Source organism: Equus caballus, chromosome 28, assembly GCF_041296265.1.
Source record: "Equus caballus isolate H_3958 breed thoroughbred chromosome 28, TB-T2T, whole genome shotgun sequence".
NCBI classification, from domain to species: Eukaryota; Metazoa; Chordata; class Mammalia; order Perissodactyla; family Equidae; genus Equus; species Equus caballus.
Genome location: NC_091711.1, coordinates 40,744,796 through 40,758,986, shown reverse-complemented (window position 1 = coordinate 40,758,986; position 14,191 = coordinate 40,744,796). Strand labels below are relative to the sequence as shown.

The 14,191-nt window shown below is 50.3% G+C and overlaps 1 protein-coding gene across 21 annotated transcripts in view; it reads left to right on the top strand.

Moving 5' to 3' along the window:
- Positions 1–14,191, top strand: part of PLA2G6 (phospholipase A2 group VI) — a 55,826-nt gene that overhangs the window by 17,917 nt on the left and 23,718 nt on the right. For all 21 annotated transcript variants that reach the window (XR_011433539.1, XM_070253973.1, XM_070253970.1 and 18 more), the window contains 5 exons: positions 6,412–6,627; positions 7,683–7,866; positions 9,639–9,826; positions 12,259–12,355; positions 13,561–13,743. Coding sequence is in view for 20 of the 21 variants with exons in the window: in XM_070253973.1 (XP_070110074.1) it covers positions 6,412–6,627; positions 7,683–7,866; positions 9,639–9,826; positions 12,259–12,355; positions 13,561–13,743 (868 nt within the window). In the remaining variant the exon portion in view is untranslated. The remainder of the gene's footprint in view (positions 1–6,411; positions 6,628–7,682; positions 7,867–9,638; positions 9,827–12,258; positions 12,356–13,560; positions 13,744–14,191) is intronic.

Genomic DNA, 14,191 nt, shown 5'->3' with positions numbered 1-14,191 from the left:
AACCCCAGGCTGCTGAAGCGGAGTGCGCAAACTTAACCGCTATGCCACCAGGCCAGCCCCAGGAATGGTGTTTTGTATATGGCTGTTGGGTCAAATTTACTAATTATTCTGTATCCAATAGGGATTTTCTTTCGGTCTGATTGTTGTGTAAGTCACTAGTGGAGGATATTAAAATATCTCACGTGATTGTGGATTTATCTAGTTCTCTTAATTATGTCAAGTTCGACTTTTTTATTTTGGAGCTTTATTATTAGGTACATATTAATTTATAATTATCATATTTTCCTAGTGAATTGAAACTTATCATTATGATTTATCCCTCTTTTTTCTGGTAATGCTTTTTGCCTTAAATTCTACTTTGTCTAATATTAATATAGCTTCACCAACTTTCTTTTCATTAGTATTTGTGTAATATATTTCCTTATATCTTTAATCTTGGAAAGAGTATATGGTTGTCTTTTTCTTCTATTAGCCTGTCTGTTATTCCTTATGTTTATTTGGAACATTTAGTCTGTTTATATTTAATGTAATTCTGATATATTTGGGTTTAAATCTGCCATCTTGCTGTTTGCTTTCTTTTTTTTGTTCCACTTGCTTTATTTTCTTTATTCCTTTCTTTCTTGTCTTCTTTGCATTTATTTTTATTTTTTGTTTCACTTTAGTTAGCTTTATTGAAATACAACTTATGGAAAATTAAAATTTACCAAGTGTATCATTTGATGAGTTTTGGTGAAGGTGCACACCCATGTAACCGTTGCACAGTCAAGATCTAGGACATTTCTGTCACCCCCAAACTTCCTCCTGCACCTTCACAGTGGGTCCTCTGCACCCCCCGCAGCCCTGGCAAACGCTGCTTTTCTTTCTATCACTGGAGTCTTGCCTTTTAATTATACAACATGTATTCTTATGAGTCTGACTCTTTTTTTTCACTTAGCATGCTTTTGCAACTCATTATTGAGTGTTTGCTTATCGTTCCATTTTTTCCTCCTCTCTCTTAGCTTGGAAGTTATTTACTCTGCTATTATCTTTTAGTGATAACTGTTGGGAGACAGTTCTCCAGGGGTCTCTCATGTTTCCGTACATCTTGCGAGCAGAGACACTGACTACCTTTGTTCCAGGCTATCTTTACAAGGATGTTTGTATAATATACAGCTTTGGAAGATAGAGCTCGGGTCTCCCTCTAGAGCAGAAGATAGGTTTGCTTGCTCTCCCGTATAATAAAGATACTGTCTTCCTCCAGAGCAGAGCTTAGATAGATTTGCTTATTGACAATATAAAAGACTCAAATTCCCTTCACTCAGGGTTTCTCTGTTTGAATGCAACACGAGTAGGTGTCACCTGACCCTCTTCATGTCACCCTTTGGGAACTGGCTCCCAGGGAATTGGCACAAATGCTGATTCTCTGGCTACTGCTCTTGCTGTGAGTAATAAATTGCCCTTTGTCTTTGATCCAGGAATCTTGTGTCTTCGGCCAGCATCCATGAAACTGTGTCAGGCCAACTTGTTAGTTTGCAAGTAGGGTAAAATCTGAAACCCCTCACAGTTCTCGATACAACCTAGAGATTGTAACACACATCCTTGGCTTTACTGAAGGATAATTGGTACTTTAGCCTCTTTCAGAACAATGGAAGGGTCTTAGAACCCTTTAACTTTGTTTACCCCCCTCCAGGCTTCTATGCCGTGTGTTGTTTTTAAGTAACATTTTTACTTTAAACCCAACAAGATATTGTACTGTCAATATCTATTTAGATTCACATACCTATTTACCATTTTCATGGGGCTTCATTTTTTTTCCTGCGTATTTGACCATCAATCTGGAATTAGGTTCCTTCTACCTGAAAAAATCTTTTTATATTTCCTGTTGTTGAGGTCTGCTAGTGACAAAGGCTCTCTCTCTTTCTCCTTTGTTTTTTTGTTTGTGTGACTAATGAAATGTTTTAATTTTAACTTCATACTTGAAGGGAAGTATGCTGGGTATAGAATTCTCATTGGCATTTATTTTCTTTTCGCTCTTTAAGGATATCATTCCATTATCTCTGGCTTCCATTGGTTCTTTTTCTTTTTTCTTTTTGTGAGGAAGATTGGCCCTGAGCTAACATTTGTTTCCAATCTTCCTCTTTTTGCTTGAGGAAGACTGTCCCTGGGCTAATATCTGTGCCAATCTTCCTTTGTCTTTTATATGTGGGATGCTACCACAGCATGGCTTGATGAGCAGTGCTAGGTCTGCACCCAGGATCTGAACCTGTGGACCCTGGGCCACCAAAGTGGAGTGTGGCAGCTTAACTACTATGCTACCAGGCTGACCCTCTGGCTTCCATTGTTGAGAAGCCAGCTGTCGGTCTAACGACTACCCTTTGAAGATAGCTTTTTTCCCTCGCTATCTTTAATATATTCTCTTTGCATTTTGTTTGCGAGAGTTGTAGTATGGCACATGTGTCAGTTATTGCTGTTTTATAATATGTTGACCAATATGTGTCATTCTCAGTTATTGCTATGTAACAAACTACCAAACTTAGTGGCTTAAAACACATTTGTGGGCTTATTTAGCCCACAAATCTGCAATTTGAGCAGAGCTCAGTAGGAAAGCCTCAATACTACTTTACATGACATTACCTGGGGTGGCTTGTTTGCAGAATCCACTCGTAGGATGATTTACTCATAAGTGGCAAGTTGGTGCTGGCTGTTGGCTGTTCATCCAGGGCTAAGGGTCCACAGCTGAGTCATCTCCATGGGTTGCTTCAGCTTCCCCATGGCATGATGGTGGGTCCCAAGAGAAAAGAGATAGAAGCTTCCAGTCTCTTAAGGCCTTAGTCCAGAAACTTGCGTAGCATCGCTTCTGCCATATTCTATGTAAAGCAGTTACAGAGCCAGATTATAGGGTAAAGAGACAGATTCCCACTGCTCAGTGGGAGGAATGTCAGAGAATTTGAGGGCCGTGTTTTAAAACTTCCACAGGGTCTCTAAGTGTGGATTTCTACTTATTTTTCTTTTGAGGGGGAGGGCTCAAAGGTATTTTAAATCAGTAGAATAATGTTTTTCATCAATTTTGGAAAGTTCAGAGACATTAACTCTTCAAATATGGCTTCTGTCCAGTTCTTTTCCTATTCTGTTTTTTGTACCTCCACTTATATGTATGTTAGCTTTTTCATTATATATTCCATGTCTCTTATCTACTTTCCTATACTCTCCATTCTTTGTCCTTCCATGCTTTCTTCGGTTTGCTCTTTTCAGACCTATCTTTCTGTTCACTGGTTTTCTCTTCAGCAGTATCCAGTCTGCTACTGTACCTAGCCATGGAGTTCCTAACTTTGGGAGTTGTATTGTTTAATTCCGTAATTTCCATTTGTTTCTTTTTTTTTCCCCCAAGGAAGATTAACCCTGAGCTAACATCGGTTACCAATCTTCCTCTTTTTATGCTTGAGGAAGATTAGCCCTGAGCTAACATCTGTGCCAATCTTCCCCCACTTTCTATGTGGGTTGCTGCCACAACATGGCTGACAGGTGGTGTAGGACTGCGCCTGGGATCCAAACCCATGAACCTGGGCCACCAAAGTGAAATGTGCCAAACTTAACCACTACGCCACAAGCCGACCCCTGTTTGTCTTCTTTTGTAGTTTAAAGTTCTTTGCCAAAATTCTAAATCTTTTTTTTTAAAGATTTTATTTCTTCCCTTTTTTTCCCCCAAAGCCCCCTGGTACATATTTGTATATTCTTAGTTGTGGGTCCTTCTAGTTGTGGCATGTGGGATGCCGCCTCAGCATGGCCTGATGCCATGTCCGCAGGCAGAATCCGAACCGGCGAAACCCTGGGCCGCTGAAGCGGAGTGCATGAACTTAACCACTTGGCCACGGGGCTGGCCCCTAAATCTTCTATTTTATCCCCTTTAGTATTATCACAGTTAAAGTTTATGTCAGATAACTTCAATATTTGCAGCCCCCCACTTGTAGATCTGTTTCTGTTGTATGTTGTTTCTGTTAGTTTTCTTTCATATGGTCTTACCTCCTTGTGTGCCTGGTGAGTTTGGATTATGTGCTTGACCTTGGATTTGCAAACATGCTTGTAGAAATAATTTGAAGCTTAGCTTGATGTTTCCTTTGTATTTGCTTCTCCCAGGTACCTGGGAACGCTCTCAGTGAGGATACCTCAGTCCAGTTTCTGGAACTGAAATTATTTGAGGCTGAGCTGCAGTCCCTGTAAGGGTCCATGTACCTGTGGCTTGCTCTTATCCCTGGGGTGTAGTTCTTCAGGATCCCAACCCGGAGTAAGAGGTGGTCACCAGGGCTCTCACCTTGCAGACCCCTGGCCTCCATTTCCTGTCCCCTGAGTCCGTGAGGTTGTTAATGCTACTGTGTATCCCTCCAGCCTCTGAAATGACAGCAGCCCTAAATGCCAGGCTCAGTCCCTGGGTTTCCATGATTCCTTCCAGCCTGGCAGTTTGTCACTATCTGATTAGGTATCCATTGCCTCAAACAGATGCTTTTTATCTTTTGTCCAGCATTTCTGGTTGTCCCCAGTAGGCAATCTGGTTCCCGTTACCTAGTCTGCCATTAACACAAGTGGAAGTCCTCAGAGAGATCCCATTTTCTTTTGGTTTATTCCCATCAGCATTCAAATGCCTGATTGCTCTTTCCCCATTAGCTGTCTTTATTTGTCCCCCTCTACAGCAAAACTCCTCAAAAATATCATTTGTACTTGCGGTCTCCAATTTCTCACGTCCCATTCTTGCTGAAACCCATTCCAGTCAGGCTTCGGTTCCCGCCACTCCAACAAAAGTATTCCCGTCAAGGTCACTCCTGCCTCAGTGACACCGAGTCTGATGATCAGTTTTCGGTTGTCCTTATATGTGACATAGCAGCAGTATTTAATGTGGAGCACTTCACTGTTAAGAGGTTGAGGAGATGAAGCCAAAACCAGCCACGGCGAGTGAGGAGTGGCCCTTCCTTTTCCTCTTTTCCTGCCTTGTCTTTTCTGTAGCGCTTGTTGTCTGGTGGTCTAGTTAACATACTTGCTTATTTTGATTTTGACCTGACTCAGCTGCTCGATCTCCCCTGTAGAACACAGGCTCTGGGAGAGCAGGGCCCGTTGTCTGTTTTGTTCACGAATTTGCCCCTCTGTTTAGAACAGTGTCTGGCACAGCTCAGGCCATCAGTAGATGTTTGCTGAGCAGCTGCTCTCTGGGAAGGAGCAGGCGGGCCCTGTTGAGCCAGCACTCTGAGCACTGCCTCCGCTGGACCCTGTGGCCACTGGGCTTGTAGAGGACTGTGGGACAGAACCTCTGGTGTCAAAAGCCCTGGACAGAACTTTGAGTAACCGTCACTGACAAGTAATTGTTACAGTTTTTAAAGTGCTTTTACATCGCTATCTCATCTGATCCTCACAGCACCTCTGTGACGTAGGTGGGACAGGTACAATTAGTCTCATGTTTCACATGGGGCTCAGAGACAGAAGGGCTTTTTCCAAGGGCACAGAGCCACTTAATAGCAGACCTTGGACTCAAATACAACTCTTGAAAAATGAACAAAACTTTTTTTTCCTGATTATAAAAATTATATAGATGCATTGTAGAAAATTTAGAACCTACAGAAATGGATAAAGAGGAACATTTAAATTATTATACTACCATGCACATTTTTACATAGTTCTTTCCAATCATTTTTGTTTACACAGTTTAGATCAGATTGTATCATACAAACTTTGTATCCTGCTTTTTTTTTGGTGAGGAAGATTGGCCCTGAGCTAACATCCATGCCAATCTTCCTTTCTTTTGTATGTGGGGCACTGCCACAACCTGGATTGATGAGTGATGCATAGGTCTGTGCCTGGGATCCAAACCCATGTACCCCAGACCACCGAAGTGGAGCATGTGAACTTAACCCCTATGCCACTAGGCTGGCCCCTGTATCCTGCTTTTTTAACCTACCATTACAAAATAAACATTTCCCTGCTTTTTTGACATCTCGTTTTAATGGCTGCATAATATTCCACCACCTAAATGTACCATAATTTATATAATATTTGATTGCTGGGCATTTAAGTTAAACAACACTTATTTACTTCCTACTATGTGTGAGGTGCTGGGGACTTGAGATGTGACAGTCAAATTAGAAAGTGGATATATGACAGGGCTTTGGTAAAATAAAATATGAAAGCATCACATGATGATATTTAACAAAAAAGAAAGAAAAAATCTTTTCAAATAAAAGGAAAGTCCCAGCTCCATTTAGATGTGTGTAGGTATGTGAGGGGCGGGTCGGGGGGTGGGAAGGGAGTCTGGCTGGAGCGGGTCAGTCGCAGCCAGGGGCAGGCAGTGACCCATTTATGGGCACTAAGGCTTCTGATTCTGGCAGGGGTGTGGGCCGACAGTCCTGCCCGACTCCTTTCCATGTCTTCCTCCTCCATCCCGGCTTCCAGACTCTTCCAGCTGGAGGTGGAGGCCGATGCCCTGGTGAACTTCCAGCAGTATTCTTCCCTGTTGCCGCCCTTCTATGAGAGCTCCAGCCAAGTCCTGCACGCCGAGGTCCTGCAGCAGCTGAGCGACCTCATCCGCAGCCACCCCAGCTGGTCGGTGGCCCACTTGGCAGTGGAGTTGGGGATCCGAGAGTGCTTCCATCACAGCCGCGTCATCAGGTGGGTGGGGGGGACCTTGCCAGGACGGGCAGGAGGACAAGACCATTGGGACAGGGTGTGCACCTGTGTGTGCGGATGGGTGGGGCCATGGGGAGTCTCTCGGTCCTGCCTCAGTTCCTCTCCATAAGGTCAAAAGTTGCCAGAATGTTTGACTTCAGAAAGGGCGGCCTTGCCTCGAGGTTAGAGCGGAGGAATGCTGACCACAGTCAGGAGGAGAAATGTAGCATTTCCGCAGTGCCTCCCAGGCGCCAGGCCCGTGGTAGCTGTTTTATATCCACCATGCACTTGAATCCTCCCAGCGCCCCCATGAAGGATCGTCATCCCAGTGAGGTTGTGTGACCTGTGCAAGGCCGCTCAGCTGGAGAGGGCTGAAGAGGCTTCAGATCCTTGCCGTCTCCTTCCAGAGAGCTGGTTGCCCTTCTGGAAGCTGGAGCGCTTCCTTCTGTGTGTCCGTCCGCCAGCACTGATATCAGTGGAGGCCCCCTGGTGACGGCGCGGTGCTGGCTCAGGACTGCAGCCTGCCCTCTTGCCCGGAGGCAGCCATACCTCTGGTTCTCTGCCCTGAAAGCTCAGTTCAGCTCCCAGGCCCTGAGCTCAGAAACATTCACTACCCTTGCCAGTTTATAGGCGTCTTCTTGGACATCGTGGCGTTTGATCCCACAGCAGTTCTGTCCATTTCCTGGGGCAGGCACGGCAGGTATTGTTTTTATTTTTGTGTAGATGAGGGTGTTGAAGCCTAGAAAGGTTAGTGAACTGCCCGAGGTTGGTGAGATTTCCGCCTTCTGCAGTCCTTTCTATGTCGGCTCACTGCCTGCTGCAGGCTGGTGTGACCCTAGGGCACATCTCTCATACAGGTGTGCAAACAACTAAAAACTGATACGGATCACATCAGATGCAAATGAATTGTGACTCAGCCCTTGGTTTGAACCCGCCAGCTCAAGCATGGCGTGGATGCTCTTGCGCTCTCGGCCCCCTTCCCTCTCCTGCACTTGGGTTTCTCAGAGCCCCGCCCACCTGGTGCCATGCCCTCTCACCTGCCCGACCCTCACCCACAGCTGCGCCAATAGTGTGGAGAATGAGGGGGGCTGCACCCCCCTGCACCTGGCCTGCCGCAAGGGTGACGGGGAGATCCTGGTGGAGCTGGTACAATACTGCCACGCCCAGATGGACGTCACCGATAACAGCGGAGAGACTGCCTTCCATTATGCTGTCCGGGGTGACAATTCCCAGGTGCTACAGGTGAGCAGGGCTGGGGACACCTCACTGGGTTCAGGTGTCACTCTGGGCCCCTCACTGTCCCCCCTTGGTCCGTGAGGCCTGAGCTCCCTCATGGAGGGTGCACCCCTCCTCTCCCTCCCCACACTTGTCAAGGAGAGACATCCTTGGGCCACTTTGCTCTGACAACCTGGGCAAAGTCCTCCAATGCAACAAACTAAACTCTAGGCCCAGTCCAGTCCGTCCATTTAGTTCCGCTTTTCCTGAGCACCTGCTGGGAGCCGGACCCCTGGGCCGGGTGAATTCATCTCAGCCCGTGCCTAGAGGCGCTCATGGTCCATTGGGAGCTGAGCTTAACTTTTTACGGGAACTCAAAGCAAAACAAAACAAAATGTGGATTCATATCTATGATTCGTGCTCTCAGCGGAGGGAACTCTACTTCCGTTGTGGAACTCCACTGTCACTGAGAACCCAGTGCCTGGCGCAGTGGCACGTAGAGCCTGCCTCGATGTGCACAGGGGGCAAGTGCACTCTCTTATCAAGAGTCATGTACAACTGTGGCTGTCCTTTATTGCATGCTTGTCTTGTGCCTACCCTGTACTGAGTGTCATATGTGTTCTAGTTAATTCTCAAAATACCATTTGTTGGGTAGGGGTCATTATCCTCTCCTCACCAGAGAAACCGAGGCTCAGTGAAGTTAAGAAATGTGCCCAGGGAGGGCCACTGAGCTGTCAGTGGTGGGGCTGGCCCTTGAATCCAGCCTCCCCACTGTGGCCTCACCCTGCCAATAGGCCTAGCTGGTCACACAGGTACACAGGGGTCATAGTGAGCCTATGGAGACAGCATTCAGCCACAAGTGAGGCAATAAAAGCCTCTTGGCTCTCTTTTTATTTTATTTTATTTATTTATTTATTTATTTATTTATTTTTTTGAGGAAGATTAGCCCTGAGCTAACATCTGCCAATCCTCCTCTTTTTGCTGAGGAAGACTGCTCCTGAGCTAACATCCGTGCTCATCTTCCTCTACTTTATACGTGGGACGCCTACCACAGCATGGCTTGCCAAGCGGTGCCATGTCCACACCTGGGATCCAAACCAGCGAACCCTGGGCCGCCGAAGCAGAACGTGCACGCTAACCGCTGCACCACCGGGCCGGCCCCTTGGCTCTCTTTTTAATACCAGTAGTTTTTTAAATTGAAAACATACTACCTGCGCATAGCAAAAAAATTCAAGCAAGACAGAGGGTATGCAGTGGGAAGCAAGAATCACTCCCACCAAGGCCCCAGTACCCATCCCTGGATACAGCTTCCTGTTAAGTTTCTCTTTTTTTTTTTTAAAGATTTTATTTTTTTTCCTTTTTCTCCCCAAATCCCCCCAGTACATAGTTGTATGTTCTTCGTTGTGGGTCCTTCTAGTTGTGGCATGTGGGACACTGCCTCAGCGTGGCTTGATGAGCAGTGCCATGTCCGCGCCCAGGATTCGAACCAACGAAACACTGGGCCGCCTGCAGCGGAGCGCGCGAACTTAACCACTCGGCCACGGGGCCAGCCCCTAAGTTTCTTGATTCAGAAATTTTTCCTGCATGGCATAGTGATGCCACACCAGCCCCCAGCCAACGCTGGCACCGCTGGTGTCTTTTTTCCCTCCAAGCCTCCTCTCTCTGTTGCTTCCCTTGAAGTTCCTATCAGTGCTCTCGTGGAGTCAAACTTCCCTCCCCCTGAGTCCCCAGAGAGAGAGAATGTCACGGTGGGTGTGAGGGAAGCACCGTGCTCCTGCCCACCCCATGTCATGTGTCAGCTCCTAGGGAAGAATGCCTCAGCTGGCCTGAACCAGGCCAATAACCAAGGGCAGACGCCGCTGCACCTGGCCTGCCAGCTGGGGAAGCAGGAGATGGTCCGTGTGCTCCTGCTGTGCAATGCTCGCTGCAACATCATGGGGCCCGGCGGCTGCCCCATCCACACAGCCATGAAGTTCTCCCAGAAGGGGTAAGCCTCCCTCGCCCCCCTGCCCCACCCCATCCCGCCCCGCCCGGTCAGCTGGGCCTCCAGCTCTCGCCTGGCCAGTCCTCACGCCCAGGTGAGCAGTGGCCTCCACAGGCTTGTTAGATGTTTATCAGGTCCTGGCGCCAAGGGCTGGCCTGGCTCAAAGAAGGTGCGTGATGGATGTGTAGTGGGACTTTATCTCGGTTCACAAACTCCACTGGGGAAAGAATAGAACATTTTTAGTTGTTCTATAATGCACCTTAATTTCTGACCATTAACTTCCCTCTCCTAAAGTGGAGAAAACCAGTCTCAATATTTCCCGGGGTCCCCCCTTGCCACCTCCTCCAGCTGGTGCTCCAGGGCTGGTGTCTCATGCAACCCCAAGTCTTGGAGGGGCCCACCCAACCTGGGTCCCCTTCCCCCCGAGCCCACCAGCCTGATCTGAACCCTGCATGGCTGCAGTGCTCTGTGGCTTCTGTGCCCAGTTCGAAGCCCAGGAATGCTTGGCAAGGTAGCCCAGGGCCCCATCTGTTTAGATGTGTCTGTTCTTCCTGGCTGGTGGCACTGCTGGGACACAGGTGCCAGGCCCATGTCTTAGGGAGGTCCAGACCACTGTGTCATTTCTTCCCTTTTCCCCAGACCTGAGAAACCCTGGTTTCCAGAAAATTCTTCTCCATGTGGAGTATGTGCATGTGTATGTATGTGTGTGCTCGTGTGTGTGTGGCTGGGGGGGATGTTAAAGAGATGACTATCTCAAAATATTACCCAGTGGACACAGCATCTAGAGTGAATGAATGAATGAATGATTCAGTCAGTCCCTCAGTCCCGGGCACCGTGCTAAGCGCTGGCCTTACAGAGATGGATAAGGGAACAGCTCTGGGACAGGGACAGAGAAGTCACCTAGTACCTTCCATGGCTGCCTGCTAGACAGGCAGCCAGAAGAGAGCACAGAGGGCTGCACTCAGGTCGGGGGACAGGCACTCTCGCCCTCCTTCAGGTTTTCCTTCCTCTGGGGTCTGCACCCACCTTGCTGGCCCCCTGGCACTGCCATCCCCTCGAAGGTCTGGTCCAAGCTTGGGCAAACCCTCCTTTCCTTGATTCTCCCTAGCACAACCAAGATGAGCTAGAACTTTCAGAAAGGCTTGGCCAAATGGTTGGGGATGGTACCAACACCGTGCTCACCCCCAGGGGTCAGGTTCCACAGCTGCAGGTTGCGACCTGAATGGACACTAGTGACGGGGGCTGCTCCTCTATACCCGCGGGCTGGCATGGCAGCCCTGCTCTTGCTGGCTCCAGCTGCCCTAAGCTTGCCTGTCCAGGGCCTGGAATTCTGGGTTCTCCCTCCTCAGGCACCCTCAGCCATGTTCCCTCTCTGCCCCACCCAGGCCTCTCGGGTCAGCTCCGATCATGAGAGGATCATTGGACATCACTTGACACAAGTCGTCTCATGCTGTGGGCAGTGGGCGTGCCCTCCTGCTGCACAGTCACATTCCTCGCAGGGCCCCTGAGGGGCCGTCCCTCTGCCCCCATGTGTTAGCCAGCACAGCTGTACTCTGAGAATCACAGAGTGATTTGGGTGACTGAGACTGCTTCCGGCCCAGCTCCAACCTGGGAGCCCCTCTGCTGTTTGTGTCAACTCGGCTGACATTCACAGAGAGCCAGGGTGGGGCCTGGGACTCCAGTTTCACTGAGCATAATGTCCTCAAGGTTCATTGGTGTTGCGGTACGTATCAGAACTTCCTTTTTAAGGCAGAATAACGCTCCATTGTGTGCATGGGCCACATTCTGCTTATCCATTCATTGGTCAGTGGACACTTGGGTTGCTTCCACCTTTGGGTGGCTGTGCATAATGCTGCTGTGAGCATGGGCTACAAATATCTGTCCAGGCCCCTGCTTTCAGTCCCGTTGGTTTTATACCTCAGAGAGGAAAGCAGCTGCCCTCTGAGCTGCCCTGCCTGCTGCTTCCTGCAGGATGCAAGTCCCCGCATGGGACACCAGCAGTGGAGGGGCAGGGGAGAGAGGGCGGCTGTGTGCCAGGCACAGAACCAGGTGCTGAAATGTCTCGTCTCCTTTAATCTCTCCCCCGGCCTGTTAGGACTGTCCCCACATTGCAGACCAGCTCAGCCACTTGCAGAGGTCACCAGTGAGGGAGCTGGGCTTGACCTCAAGCCTGTCTGACTGTAAAGCCAGCACCAGTGCGAGAGATCATTGCTCATTGGAGTCATCAGGGAAAGCTGCCTGGAGGAGGGGACATGAGCTGGGCCTTGAGGGGCTCAGTGTACCCCTGACATACCATGGTATACATGTTGGTTGGTTTTGTTGCAATTTCATTTGCAGAAACTCCCTAACCAAGAGGTGTAGCCCCGAGTCTGGCCTCTTCCTGCACCAGGCCGCCCCCGACCTTCCTCACTACCCTGCGGCTCCTCTCTCCCCAGGTGTGCTGAAATGATCATCAGCATGGACAGTAACCAGATCCACAGCAAAGACCCCCACTATGGAGCCAGCCCCCTCCACTGGGCCAAGAACGCGGAGGTAGGTGGAGTCTGAGGGTGCCCAGCGGGTGGGAGCGGGGCAGGGCCCCGGTCCTTTGTTCCTCAGCTCCCACAGGCAGGGGTTCCGAGAGGACTCCGAGGGTGGCACGTGGGTGGTTGACCTCATAGTGGGCCCCCAGGCAGGTGAGCCCAAGTTGAGATGACATCCTGGCATTGCCCTGCTGCTCGCTGGCATGGTGACGATGTCCCCTCTGCAGTTTCTTCCTGTACGAATGGGGAGTCCTATGGCCTGCCTTTGGTGGTGTTGTGAAGTCAGCGAGTAGTATGTGAGGAAATTCTTCATAAATTGTCAGATGCCTCGCAAACATAAGGTGATGGGTGACGATGATGGTGGCTCCAGCTGCATCCACAGAGCATCTGGCTGGGCGTCTCCTCTGAGACCTGTCCCGGAGCCATGCTCCGCACCCCGGGAGGGTGGAGGCCTCTGGTCTCTTGTCTCCAGGAAGCACAGCTCGGCAGTGCTCCGGGTGCCCCCAAAGAGCATGGCTTGCTCGTCAGCCTGGTGGGCCTGGAGGGAGGAGATTACACCTCTGCTGGGCACCTTCTTCGTGCCAGGAGCTAGACACCAGTCAGGCCCTTTCGTGTATGTTTCCTCATTCACTGTCACCCACTCTGTGAGGTGGGGACTTGCATCCCCATTTCACAGCAGAGAAAACTGAGGTGCAGTGACCCAGCCAGGCTCAGACAACTGCGATGAAGTGGGGCTGAGCTTTGGGCTCCAAAGTCCAGGCTCTTGAGCATGGCCCCAGGCCCCCCGGGGCTGCTGGGTGAGCAAGGGTGTGTGCTGCTTAAGGCCCAGGGAGGGGTCATACCTGTGCTGGGTCCCAGGGAGGGTCACAGGGAGTGGGGCACTTCTGGGACAGGGCCCAGAGGAATGCTTGTAGGGAGAGATGGGGTCCTGTGCGCTCCAGGAAAGGACCCAGAAGCTTCTTAAAACAGTCAGCACATCCTCAGCTTTTTGTCCCCTAGTTCCTGCGGTGCTGATGGAGTGGGAGCCAAGGTCTAGGGCCACCCCCAGACCTGGGGCCTGCCTCCTCGGTTCTTCTTGTTGCTAGAGCTTTCCAGAGGCCCGGTACCTGAAGGCGTGTCAGGGAGGAAGTGGCAGTGCCCCGATGCTGCCAGGTGCTGCAGGTCGCAGCTGCTCCCGGTGCCCCACTGACTCGGGCCTGACCCTGCCTCCCACAGATGGCCCGCATGCTGCTGAAACGGGGCTGCGACGTGAACAACACCAGCTCTGCAGGGAACACAGCCTTGCATGTGGCCGTGATGCGCAACCGCTTCGACTGCGTCATGGTGTTGCTGACCCACGGGGCCCACGCCGATGCCCGCGGAGAGCACGGCAACACACCGCTGCACCTGGCCATGTCGGTGAGCCCGAGCCCTGCCGTCCTCCCACGCACGGCCCCAGCTGAGTGCACATGTGGTGGGGATGCCTGAGGACCGGCAGGGCTGGAGCCCTCCCACGCTGCCCTTGTCCTCAGCTGCTTAGAATCTTCTTACCTTCTGAGACTCAGTTCAGACCCTGCCTCCTCCCTCAGGAAGCCTTCCGTGTATCCCAGTCAGCCCAAAATCACGTCTCCTTCCTCTGCGCTCTGGTACCCCTCACTCTCGTGCCTGCCACTTGACACTTGCGTGGTGTGAGAGGGAAAGTACAGCTCTGGCTCCTGCCTGTGACCTTGGGTAACTCACGTCACCTCTGTCGGCCTTGATTCCCTCCTCTGGAAAGGGGAGGTGCAGGGACCCGGGTGGCAGAGTGAGGGGAGTAAACGGTAGACGGCTGGTCTGAGGAATGTCTAATAACACGCAGCTCCTGGCG